Source organism: Corylus avellana, chromosome 2, assembly GCF_965113065.1.
Source record: "Corylus avellana chromosome 2, dhCorAvel1.hap1.2, whole genome shotgun sequence".
NCBI classification, from domain to species: domain Eukaryota; kingdom Viridiplantae; phylum Streptophyta; class Magnoliopsida; order Fagales; family Betulaceae; genus Corylus; species Corylus avellana.
The window spans coordinates 30,879,523-30,892,712 of NC_142491.1; the positions used below are offsets into that span (position 1 = coordinate 30,879,523).

The following is a 13,190-nucleotide window of genomic DNA, read 5'->3' on the forward strand; positions in this document are numbered from 1 at the left end:
TATATATATATATATATATATATTCCATCAGTTAAAGAAAATTGATTATTTTGTTAAACATCTAATAAAACTTTCATCAGTACACAACCTTATTCTTTTCTTTTTTTTTCTTTCTAAGCAACCTTATTCTTACATCATCGTTATGCAAGGATTGTTTGCCCATCTGTTTTCTCAACTACACATAAAAGAAGATGGTTTAAGGAAGAATAGTTTTGCCATGTGGCTACACGGGAATGGATATCCACGCTTCCACAGTTGATTTCCCTTGCAACCTACTAACAAAGGCCCGAAGTCCCCCCAAACACTTTCGCCCAGCGTTTTGAAACTTCTCCAAAGTTGCATTTTAGGAGCCAAATCTCTCTGGCCCCCATCACAAGCGCCAAGATCATCGTCGCTCACACCCGTATTCAAGTAAGCGACTCTTCTTCTTCACGATTGCTACAATACCCTTCACCTCTTTCTCTTCCTCGTATCCAACCCCTTAGTTTCTTTTACCGTTTTCGTGGTCTACCTGTCTCTGAAGTCACTCGAGTTCATTGCTAAAAGCTGTGAATTTAGATCATGAAAAGCTTTAAATTTAATGGGTTTCGCTTGTTTGGGCTGTTGGGATGTGTTGCAGTAGTAATTGGTTTGATACTTTATGCCCATTTTCTAGTGTTAGCTGGCTACTGGTTATGGAGTGCCAAATGTGCTAAATCGCAGTTGTACTTGTTGCTTGAATATTACTTTTATGTGGCATTTGATGTGTAAAGTCTACCAAGATTGGTTAATTGGCTATAATACTTGTTTGCCTTGATCTTTGAAATTTGTTTGTATGTATTTTTGTTTGTACTCGCCAAATGTTTGATAAACTAACTAAGAGGTAAACATCGATTCATATGCTGGAAAAGGAAAAAAGATAGATGGAATTAAATCTTTTATATGCTCTGGTTGGTTGCTCTGAAGGAAAGAAAACACCAATTACTCCTTATACGGCTACTTGGTTTAGAATGAAGTTGAGTTCTTTTTTTCTTTTTTGGCACCCAATAAACAAAAGCATACAATTCAAAACCTCAGCTGTTGCCATTCTTAGTCTCCTTCATTCCCTTGGCGAGGAACTAGAATGCTATTGCTTTTATTATGACCTTGAATGACTTAGCTTATTTTATAAGATGATGAAATTCTTGTATGGGTTTGGAAGATAATGGCAAATAATGTTGTGTGGCAGTGGATTCAGATGAGGGGGCCAGAGCAGTGGAGAGTTCTGCTGGAGCGGAGTTGGTTGTATGTGAAACTGAAATGGTTGTAGAACCGTATGAGGGCATGGAATTTGAATCTGAAGATGCTGCCAAGATATTCTATGATGAGTATGCACGACAGGTAGGATTTGTCATGCGTGTGATGTCTTGCCGTCGCTCTGAAAGAGATGGGAAGATTCTTGCCCGCCGGCTTGGATGTAATAAGGAGGGGCACTGTGTTAGCATTCGCGGTAAGTTTGGGCCAGTTAGGAAGCCACGGGCAAGCACTAGGGAAGGTTGTAAGGCAATGATTCATGTAAAATATGATAAGTCTGGAAAATGGGTGATAACTAAATTTGTAAAGGATCATAATCATCCACTTGTGGTGTCCCCACGTGAAGCCCGTCAAACGATGGTGAGTTTTCTTATTCTTATACAATTATCTGCTGCAATATTTTCTTTTCTTTTCACTACATTACCTGCTCATAAATCTGTATCTGTTCCTGTTGGGTTTATTTACTTATCCATCTACATAATAAATAAGTATCTATGTTTTGTTACCTTAATTCTCTAGTTCATATTCTTTATTTGGCTGATACAATTGTTAACTACACAATATATCTATTATGTTATACTTTTTAAAGAAGAATTGAGAACATTAAATAGCAGTGCAGTAGATTAGGCCTTGGATATAGAAAGGGGTCTTACATACATATAGAAGGCAAAGAGTCTATTCAAATGGAAAAGATATGGATTTTTTTTGTGGAGTTTATTTGGAACATTAAATAATTGAAGAAGTGCCAAATAAAGTGGGGCTCATTTAGTATAACTTGGATTTTCACCAAAACAAGATAGATGGTCCTTTCTGTAGCTTTGTAAATGTATTACCTACTCTGCCAATTGCCATTACCCTCTAACCCAATAAAAATAGACAAAAGTAATTATAAGCTCTGGCCTAAATATGTAGCGCCAGGAATTAAAACCCAAAATAACTGGCTTTCTATTTTACAGATAGTATGTTGCGCATAACGTGTTTGTTGCATAAATCGCTAACAAATGTTTCAATTTATGAAGTATTGAAACAAAACATAGATAAATCTTTTCTGTAAATGGACACCATCGCTTAAATAGGCTACAAAGAGAGAAGAAATTCTATCAAGTAGAGTTTGCTTCTGGCAATTACTTTAGTACTTTTGAGTACCCATGAATTACTAAAAACTATCTGCCCAAGCCTGGCGAATGGAAGCTTGAATAATCCCTTAACCAGTCTTGAACATCAAAACTTCTAATGATTGTAGATATAGAAATTGTGGTTTTTTAACTGGTGTTTTCCATACCAAAATTCACTAGCTTTACAGAACTTCTAGTGGGAGTTATTGGAAGCTGTCCATTTTGGGCAGTTGTTTTGCTTAATGTTTTAAGTTCCTTTTTTTTCCTTTTTTAGGCTTGCAGGTTTTGTAGATAAGGGAAAAGTGAATGAAACTAAAGGAATTATCCATGGACTATTAAGAATTTTTCTGGTAGAAACTAAACCTTAAAGGATGTTAACCTACTTCTTTGGAAGAGTCCACTGGATTGGCCTCTTTAAGTGTGTAATTTGACAAACCAAACTGGGTTTTGTCCCTTCAGTTATTTTAATGAGTTTTGTTTTTGAAATATTAGAAAAATTAAACTCGTAGGACATAATTTTTTTGAAGATTGAGAGACTGCAATGCTAGAGCTGAAAAACATGTTCCAATCCCTCTACACATGGATAGCAACATTCAATAGCTTGCCCATTTCTAATTTTCCTTAGTCCCTTTGCGTTTTTAATAGAATTGAATTACTTATTAAAAAAAGTGTTTCTAAAGGTTTTGACTTTAAGATTAATTTGAAATTTCATCCACACACTATTTATCCTCAGACTGCCTGTTCTGTTATGAGCCTTATGCATGAATAGAGTGATTCATTGCAAGCAGAGTAAGTATTGCAGTGCTAGATATGTCAGTCTTTGAACACAGTTAGAATACTGGTTCAGGAAGTTTCCGGGAGATTTTGGTTGGTTGGGAGCCATAGTGATTTTTAAGGTCGTGCTTCCTCAAGGGGCATTGACAATGATATTATGTTCAGGCAACCCAACTAGCTATCTGTGAGACTACCTCTGTCTTTTATGAAGCCTTTTGATATCCTGTAACTATTAGTATGGGTTATATTTTGCTGGGTTTTTTTATTAATCAAGCACTTGGGTAGTTCATTAAGGTCACAGAGGATCATCAAATTGGGTTTCTGGAACAAGTGCAATTCCATTGTGTCGTTTGGCTAAAATGTCTACAATAATATTTGAAGAGTAGAAGAGAAACTTTAGTTGTTAGGTATGTGATGAATTGCTTTTTTGCTCATAGGATCAATGGTTGCCTTGGAAATTTTCCTTCAGGAACTACATCAAACTAATGCTGATGGTCGTTTTTAAGGTAATTCAGCTCATTGGGCTTGGCCATTTCAATAGAAATCAAATTAGAAGTATTAATCTTCTTATCTAAGACTAGGGTGTTCAAGGATCCTTGCAAGAGCTAAAGTGCTGTATTTGAGGGTTCTGGACCTTCTGGTAGTTCAAGTATTAGAATCTCTTAAATATTTCAGTTGAACTTTATTAAATTATGTAGTTTCATTACTTATCAAAAAATAAATATAAAATTATGTAGTTCTGAAACATTTGCTCCAAATTGTCTTGGGGCCTTTGGCAATAGTTGCACTGTATAAGTGGGGTTGTGATTCTTGGATTGGAGCTCATATTCGCACCTACTTTTTAAGATATGGTGGAAGTTTATTTGGTTACTCCTCTTCCTTAAAGCTGTTAACTTTTTATTTTAAATTTTTTTACATGTTTTCTCTGTTTTAAGCTGCTATCAAAACATCAAATTCTATGAGCAAACCCATCTTAGTGCTGAAAGAATAAGATCTTGCATCATGTTCTAGCATCTGAGAATCTGTCCATCTGAGATTAGGTGTCAGAGCTGTCTGTCCAATATAGCTCTTTCTGAAAGAAGCTTTAGGCTGTCCTCCATTGAAATGATCAAATAAAGATGGCGAAAAGGGAAGCCTTTGCTTTTCGGAGGCATTGTTGCAACTGTAGACATCTTCCCGAGACTTGGCCAGTACTGTAATTCTCAAGAACCAAAAGAAGTGTCAAAGCAGAGAATCATGCCAAACTGAGTTTAGGATGCTTCTAATTCTAAGAAAATCTACTTCACTGCTTTACACATTTCATGGTGTCATAGTGTTGGACCAGCAACACACCCTGGTTTGATACTGATACCCTGGTTTTGATACTTCAATTGATAGTGATACCCTGGTTTCACATATAAAAATTGGGAAAAATGTTGTGTATAAACAGCTCATTTGTATCTTTAACATAATTGTAGTATAAAGGATATTTGATATCTCTCAAACTTATGCACATCTTTTGTAATTATTTCAACTAACATTTTGTTTTAAATATACCTAGCTTCTTGATTCGATATTTAAACTGTTTGACTAGATGGCAGGAACTTCTACGTTTGGGACGTGTTAACATGTTCTATCATCCCTTTATTTCCCATGAATTTCTTTTTTGGCATCATGGACAAGCTGCTTGTTATCCCTTGTTTAGGTTTTCTTTTTACCATTTGGCATTTCTTACATGTTTACATATGTGTACAAGCATTATTGTGCTTTTCTCTGTTTTAGTATTATCTATTTCAAAAAATACATATCACTTGTATGCACACATGTACGTATGGGTTATCTAGATACTGGTTCAAGTTCAGTCAGTGACGATCTTGTAGAATATCACCTTAGTTGGACAATGAAATGATCCTATTGCGTGGGTGCTTTACCTAAAATAGTGATGGTATTGATTATCAATTATGATATTAATCAATTGATTTTTGCATTAATATTGTAGGATGAAAAGGATAAAAAAATCCAGGAATTAACTACAGAACTGCGGAATAAGAAACGGTTATGTGCAACGTATCAAGAACAGCTAAATGCATTTATGAAAATGGTTGAAGAGCATAGTGAGCAGCTATCCAAGAAAGTTCAAAATGTAGTTGACAATCTTAAAGAATTTGAGCCAATAGAGAAGGAGCTTCTGCCCCATAGATAGCCTTGGCACTTAGCGTAAGTACTTCTTCACTTTACCTTCAAATTGTACTCGCATTTCTTTTCATACTTGTGTTCTCTATATGTGGAAGTCAACTTCATTTTGAACTTTTTTAATAAGATGGGATTCTTACTCGTCAAAAAAGAAAAAGAAAAACTTCATTTTGAACTTTTGCTCTGTTTATGTGGAAGTCATTTCTAGCAGAGATTTTTTGTTTTACACGGGTAACCCTTTCTAATTCAACATTTATTTCTTTCAATGAGTGAGAGGTAGCCTCTTGTATGGTCATTCATATGGTCCAGTGCGAGAGGGCACCATCGACATAGTTACACAGTGGAATCTTAAAATAGTATACATTCTTGTTCTTTTTGCTCTTTCTAGTTAGGGGGTTTCCTCTTACATATTTCCTGTATTTAAGGGTACCTTACGCTTTTAGTGATGGGTTGAATAATTAAGTTAGACTCAAATTATACATTGTTTAGAATGACTATTTGCTAGATGCATGCTAGACTATTAATTGGATCTTTCAATATGTTTTCTTATTTTGTTTTGTGCAGGAAAAAAAAATCGAATCAGTATATATCATTCTTTTATTGCTTCTGTTGTCATCTGGTTGGCCTGTGAATTGAGTTGTTCAAAACATTGGCCAGGTTGGCATTGAGAGCAAGTCATAATACAGTCCAGCTTTCTGTGAATAGTAGCTTAATGTTGGGGGGGGGGGGGGGGGGGGGGGGGGATGTGTAGTTGTCATTTTTGCTTCTGTCCATGATTGGAAGGATGAGTTGTTGGTCCATTTCATTTTTCCATTTGATATGTATGCAATTGCCATAGTTTGATACGTTAGAGTGAAAGTTTCTTAAGATTAGCTTTAGCTGTAAGTTTTCAATATCCTCTACCAATATAAAATTTAATAGTATCAGTAGAAAAAAATAAAACGAAGAAAAAGTTGAAAATAATCTATTTATTTTCTTTGGGTGCAGCAATAGGAAGAAACAATGACAGAAAACCAACATGACCTTTTGCGTCTTGTAAAATGCAAGTGATGATGGAGCTGCCCTGATTTCGTATCATTGTTTATAAAGGCTGTACATTGTAATATTATTGTCTTTTTTTTTCTTTTTTTCTTTTTTTTTTTTTGTGGGTGTAGCAAGTAGGAAGAAGAATGGCTGGGTTTGAGGGCATATTTTAAGGGTAGAAGATGAATTCCTTCAACCTTTTTAAGTGATTCATATCTGTGATCATATAGGGCATAGGTATTTTGAAAATTTAGATAGAATTCCTCTTACTCTTTCTTTCTTTTAATTTTTCCCCCCTTCTTTTGCTGATTATATCATAGTCCAATTTGTTGAAGAGGTGAGTTTGGGTTGTACTGGATCAAATATATGACTTGGATTTATAGAATCTAAACCAATTGTAACATGTATACTGTTGATATGATATTGAAATTCAGTGCTTTTTCTATGTCAGCTGTGTGGTTGAAGCCCACACCAGCAACATGCCCACATTTTTGTTAGAGTGAGTTTTGTGTTTCATCTATTGGGCATCCTTTTTGTTTATATAGTACGCCATAAATTCACCCTCCCATATGGTTGACTTGCCAATAACATGATTCAATTATATTGTTTTGAGTTTTACGAGAAAAGAATTGATATCAAGTTTAAAGTTATAAACACCCTGAATTATTATTATTATTATTATTATAGCCGAAACCCCTTATTAAAAGTTTTAAAATTGCAATATGTGGCGTGTACTCATATTTTTTAGTAAGTGAACGGTGAACCGGTCTTAAATTAAATTGAGGGGAAAATTCACTTTACTTCCATGAAGTTTTAGGAGTTTTCAATTCGAACCCCAATGTTTAAAAATTGGCAATATACTATCTTAATGTTTCAAAAATTTTCAATTTAGACTCACCGTTACTAATTTTCCTCTAATTGGATGAAAATCATTCCACGTGGGATTTTGATGCCTTCTATTTCAATTTTGCTCTCATTAAAACCTATGAAATTACATAATTACCCTCATTAAAACCTATGAAGTTAAGAGTAATTATGTAATTTCATAGATTTTAATGAGGACAAAATTAGAATAGAGAGCATCAAAATCCCACGTGAGATGCACGTGGGATGATTTCCGTCCAATTAGATGGAAATTAGTAATGAAGGGTCTAAATTGAAAATTTTTGAAACATTAGGAGGTACATTACCAATTTTGAAACATTGTGGTTCAAATTGAAAAACCTCTTAAACTTCAGGAGATAAAGTGAATTTAACCTTTAAATTGAACTGGTCCTTTAATATATATTAATACGTTTAGTTAAAAACTCATAAATAGAATCAAGAGTTATATGTATTAATACATTACTTACAAAGCTATATATATATATATATATATATATATATATATATATATATATATATATATAAACCCCCTGCGCTCTTTAATACATCGGTACTTATCAAAAAATATATAGAAAAAACCATATAAGGTGGTTTTTATTTTTTTATTATTATTATTTTTTTAAGAAAGTTAAAATCGGAAACCTTTAGTATATTAAGTAAAAACTCATACATAGAATCAAGAATTATATGTATTAATACATTACTTAAAAAACCATAAATAGAATCTCATATATATATATATATATATAGAGAGAGAGAGAGAGAGAGAGAGAGAGAGATATGATAGGGGTTTAATTGAGTTTTATCTAAGACCCAACTTTTACTTACATGGCATGAAGTCGCATAAGAGTTGTGTCAAGTTCAAAATTGAAATTTCAGAAGAGAGACAAAAATCAAAACATATGTCGACAAAGGTTGGGTCTTATATATATATGATAGGGTCTCAATTGAGCCCCATCTAAGATATATATATATATATATATATATATATATATATATTCCCTGCTAAGAATAGAGGAGGGATCCATGATGGAAGGCCGTGAAGTGAAGGGTGTGACGACCATTCCACCTCCGATGCTTAAGTTTGAAATTGTAGAGAGATGAGATTGAATAATTGAGTAATGATAATAACAAGTTGAGAGTAATAGAGATTTCACTATGTCTTCGGTGTTGTGGTAAATATGGGGTCTGTTTTGATGTCAATCTTCACTGTAACCACCTTTTGAAGATGCTATTATAAAGGTTGACTGTATCTTTTAGATTGAGTTTGTTTAGCAGAAGAATCATGGTAAAACTCTCAAAACTCTTTCATTTGTTGAACTAAAGTGTTAGTTACGTTTATGCTGTTTTTGTTGAGCAACTGTCAGATTTCACATGTTGTTGGACCGGAGCCATGGAGTGTTAATAGATCTTTCATTTGTGGGCCTTGTGCTTTAGGATTCTTCATAGTTCGCCATTCCTTTGGGTCATGGTAGTGGCCCAATGTAAATTAATTGATGTCTAAAGCTCACTTCAGTAGTCTGTCATTCCCTTTGGGAATTAAGTTGTCTGAGGCCCATTCCAGTAGTCCGTCATTCCCTTGGGTCACGATAGTAGCCCAATGGGAATTAAGTCTGGATAGCTTTTTCACAAGGCCCTTTGGCTTTTGGAAGATTGGACCTCCAGGTAGAGTGCCCTTTGGCCTTTGGGCATGACCTTTGGGTGAAGTCGGGAGTAGAGTTTGTGTGTTTAGTGCCAGAAGGCCCAAGAAGATACCTCGTACACAATCCAAAGATGGTGATTTGGTAGGTAGGCATATCTGTGCACTATTTGAGTAGTACGAGGTTAAAACATGAGTGCATTGGTATATGTATGGATGCATGCATGAGTGAATGCATGCATGAATGGATGCATGTATATATGTATGCTTGCATGGCTTAATATGCCGCGGAAGTAAAGAGCGAACAATGACGGGAAAAAGTAGATAATAGCAATTAATATGCCATATTCCTCATTTTTTAGCTTGGGGAGACGAGTTTGGGCATAGTTGCAGATCCAGGAATTCATTCTCACAGGGGCGTAAATAAAATATAATGACAAAATAATTTTTTTTGTTCTCTTTATATATTACTAGTGGGAGTGCACGTGCCTTAATTCTTGGTGTCATGCAGATTATTCAATAAGCAAATAGCTCTTGATACAATCAAGTTAACTAAGATGATAATATTAGGTAAATGAGTAGATACATGTGCAAAACAAGAAAATTATAGATAGGTTCTCACACAAAAAGAGAGCATAGTTTTTGGTTTAGACTTTCTACCACAAGAATACAAACAAAAACACTCTAGAATAATAGTGTAGTTGTTTGTTTTCTTTTTGTGCCATTAGTTAATAGCAAAAGTTGTTCCAATAAAGACAAAAGAGACATTAAGCCACAATTTGTTAGATTGTGGAAGCTGATTCATCTTCATTTGGTGGTTATTGAATAGTAGTGATATTGAACCTATAGTGTGGTCCTCCACGTGCATCAAGTACTGAAGGTCGAAGTAGGACCATAAATTGCTTCTCGAAAGAAAGCATTGCAATGCTTTCTATATTTGTGATGCCATCCTATTTTTGAAAAAAAAAAAAAAAAAAACAAAAGAGAGAGAGAGAGAGAGAGAGAGAGAAAATAGATCAATGAATTAAAAAATAAAAAATAAAGGAAAACAAAGAAATGGGAATATGGTTTTATTCTTTTTAACTTATAGAATAAGTAACAACATGTAAATAGAAGAAAAATGGTTTAGCTATACTTGCACATAGATGGATTTAAAGTTGTCTAATTGAAAAATGATGTAGTATAGTTGAGGTAGCAAAGTAATCAAACTCAAGGAAATTAACTATGAAGAAACAGATGGTTGAAGCTGCTAGCTATATTATCCAGACTAATAACAGAAAGAAGAATAAAACTAAACTTTCTATTTGTTACGAAAAAAGTGATGCTTGTCCAAATATTATTTTGTTTATATTATAGTTCAATCAGGAGGAAGTACAAGGCAATGAAGCTGAATAAAGGAAAATATAAAAGGAAAGCATATAGGCATCAACATTGCAAATAAAATAAGTTAACATATGCATATTTTATTTTGGAATATCCTTAAAATTGTTTCTGATAGGATTTGGTTTGTTTTTAAAAGCATTTGTATTAGTTTTCTTCTTACTACAATAAGGCATACAAATTACTTATACTAATGGAATTGAGTAAGAAATATATATATACCTGAGTGGTTTCCAACATTAGTTTTGTTGCTGAGCATGCCATGAACTTTTCTGCAACATCTCCAAATAAAGATGCCACCAATGATCCAGTTGTATCCTGTAATTCTATGCCCACTTGAGATCTAAAATAAAACAATGAATGAATGAAATATAAGAGAAGTTTAGACAAGCTAATTTGAAAAAGTATTAAACTTGATATTTCATACTTTAAGTTGGAAAAATGTGACATAAAATTAGAATGCACATACCGAGGTTGTGCAAGAGAATCTGGTTCTTTGTAGTTTAGACAAAACAATGCCTCATTGTACTCCATACCTGTACCTTTTGTACACTTGTTACAAGCCATATACCAGAAAGCTTGTCGTAAGTCACGAATAACGATTTTTGCTTTGACCCAAAAGCTGTATTGCTGCACAAATTATTTGTAAGAGTTTATAATCTTGATGAATTTTGTTTGTTGAGAATGTAAATGTAGTAAGCTAATCATATATGAGTTTGTACAATAATTTTTTTACTTATTTTGTATTATGATAGGAGTAATTGATAAACTAAAACATGTCTTACTGTTTTAGCTAATTCTAGTACTGCAACAATTTGTTTAACGGTTTTTGTGGGCTGTGTCATTAAGCTTGATGAAGGTTTGAGATAGAATTTATCATTAACTATTTCTTCCAACATGTTTTGATTTGCAAGAGCCCTATGTAAAGCAAAAAAATGATTTGTTAGTCATAAAGATATAAAGTATGTTGAAAAGTAGAGTTGAAAAGTAAGGAGATGTTAAATCATAAAGTGATATATTTTTACCAGTCTCGTAGTGTAGCTGCTTCTAAGATGTTGGGGTTGATCATGAATGAGCTAGATGTTCTTGTTGAAAGAGACATGCCTATGATAAATAGAGATGTTCTATTAGATAGATTGATCATGATGAAAATCATATTATTTTATAATAAATCATACCATTATGGGATATAACTTTCAATCTTGCCCCAACAATGATGTGGTTGCTCTTTATGATATTTGAAATGACCGCCGATTCATTATCCACAAAATGATCCCACATTGTTAAAGATATAGGTTGGAGGTTGTAACATATAAACCTATCTATAGTAGTTAGATCTAAGCCTTTTTTTTTTTTTTAATTGTTTTTGTATATTACATAGGAGAAATGCATAAAATGAGAATGTGTTTTGTTTTTCTTTTGTAAGTTGGATTGTTACTAAACAAAAGCTACTTGAAAATTGAATTTAACCTATAATGAATAATATAAAGAGATATAAACCAAGAAATCAATTATTAGATATTACTTTTGGTAAATGAGAATTAGTTCTTGGAGCTTTGCTTCACCATTTTTAGTTCGAAGTTGTCGAGCTGGTTGCATGTCAATGGCAAGAGCAACATCTATAAGATTAGATGCAACAACTTTATTAGTAAAATGTTAAACTATGAAGAAAAAAAAATTAAATTGAAACCAGTAATTCTTACCAATTTGGGATTGAGAATCGATATATTTGTAAAATTATGTAAAAGGAACAAAGCTGAGTCTAAGTGTGGCTAACTGTATTTGATCTTCTGATGCATCTTCAATTAGAGTTCTTGAATTGATTGTCCATTGGTACTCATTCTCCATTATGTGATGCTCTAGTTTGATGGGTCTAACAAGAGCATCGGTAATGTAATATGTGCTGGATATCTTTAATGTATCTTCGAACAACTGAATATCGTGTCCAAAAATAGTTGCTTGGCTCGATTTCCCTATAATAAAAAGTATTGCAGTGGATGAAATAGATTAAGAATGCATTGGAAGTATTGTTATATATAATTTTGTGCTGAAAGTGATGAATTGTGCATAAGTTTATTTCAAATAGAATCACTTATTTATAAACAAAAAGATAACCATATAAACTAGAAACTATATGTTATTCTTTGATTTTACCTTAGTATAAGCCAATATAAGTCTTTGATATTTGCTTGGGCTATAAATGGTGGTGCGTGTCATCATTTTTTCAGCAACAACTAGCTTAAGCCTCCATTCTTTTGTTTTAGGAGTAATTTCGTTTAGAGAATTATAAAGTGTCAGCATCCTTTTTTCCTGAACATAGATAAAAACATGAACAATGAGTTTTAGTTCTTATTGGAATCTATAATAGGGATGCTTAGTATTTTATGTAAACATTGTAAATAATCATGAAAGAAAAAGAAACATTAGAAAGAATTATTTATATATAAACTATATTGAATTGATTCATATAAAAAAGACAATAAAAAGAATATTGCTCTATGTTTGGAATGTTATCACTGTCAGAAGATGTTTGCTAGTGCTAATAGTTCTCTATAGACAATATTTTTTGTGCAATTATTATGGCAATTACCAATTGTAGTTGGCCTAATAACTACGCTAACAGAATTTTCAATTTTTGCTCTAGATAGAGTCATATAGAGTTGTCCATGAGAGAATACTGGTTGGAGTAAATATATTCCCACATAATCTAAAGTTTGTCCTTGGGCTTTATTTATTGTCATGGCAAAACTCAATCGAACAGGGAACTGGGTTTTTTTGATAGCACAAAGGGTTTTCTATAGAAGGAAATAATGCTCGCCAAAACACTATCACCAAAAAAATAAAAATAATAAAAGCAACCAATAAAAATAAATAGTTAAATTCCATTATTCCATTTTGTTTCAACAAAAATGCTTCAGTCAAAAAAAGGT

At 33.2% G+C, this 13,190-nt stretch overlaps 2 protein-coding genes across 3 annotated transcripts; one reads left to right on the top strand and one right to left on the bottom strand.

The window, feature by feature from the left end:
* The first annotated feature begins 234 nt into the window (after positions 1-234).
* Positions 235-6,840, top strand: LOC132162728 (Far-red impaired responsive (FAR1) family protein). 2 transcript variants are annotated; one of them, XM_059572953.2, is made up of 5 exons: positions 235-411; positions 1,208-1,632; positions 3,599-3,667; positions 5,140-5,357; positions 6,321-6,840. In XM_059572953.2, coding segments are annotated over exons 1-4 (699 nt in total). In that variant the 5' UTR covers positions 235-410; the 3' UTR covers positions 5,344-5,357; positions 6,321-6,840. The 2 variants fall into 2 exon arrangements, with proteins under 2 accessions (XP_059428936.1, XP_059428945.1); XM_059572962.2 differs by lacking the exon at positions 3,599-3,667 and having other exon boundaries at positions 241-411.
* A 3,397-nt stretch (positions 6,841-10,237) lies between these two features.
* On the bottom strand, positions 10,238-12,561 carry LOC148587610 (replication protein A 70 kDa DNA-binding subunit B-like). The gene is made up of 8 exons (XM_088512720.1): positions 12,450-12,561; positions 12,038-12,233; positions 11,439-11,578; positions 11,286-11,364; positions 11,046-11,178; positions 10,730-10,890; positions 10,483-10,603; positions 10,238-10,267 (listed from the first exon to the last, which is right to left on the bottom strand). Exons 1-8 carry the CDS (start codon positions 12,559-12,561, stop codon positions 10,238-10,240), a joined length of 972 nt encoding a protein of 323 aa, XP_088368846.1.
* Positions 12,562-13,190: the final 629 nt, after the last annotated feature.

Excerpts from the sequence above, each read along its gene's own strand:
- LOC132162728 (XM_059572953.2), top strand. Across the intron at positions 1,633-3,598 it reads GTGAAGCCCGTCAAACGATG|GATCAATGGTTGCCTTGGAA; the intron begins GTGAGTTTTCTT and ends TTTTGCTCATAG. Across the intron at positions 3,668-5,139 it reads TGCTGATGGTCGTTTTTAAG|GATGAAAAGGATAAAAAAAT; the intron begins GTAATTCAGCTC and ends TTAATATTGTAG.
- LOC148587610 (XM_088512720.1), bottom strand. The coding sequence starts at position 12,561 with ATGCTGACACTTTATAATTCTCTAAACGAAATTACTCCTAAAACAAAA. Across the intron at positions 11,579-12,037 it reads GCATCAGAAGATCAAATACA|GTTTATATGTTACAACCTCC; the intron begins GTTAGCCACACT and ends TACTATAGATAG. Across the intron at positions 11,365-11,438 it reads GAAAGTTATATCCCATAATG|GCATGTCTCTTTCAACAAGA; the intron begins GTATGATTTATT and ends TATTTATCATAG.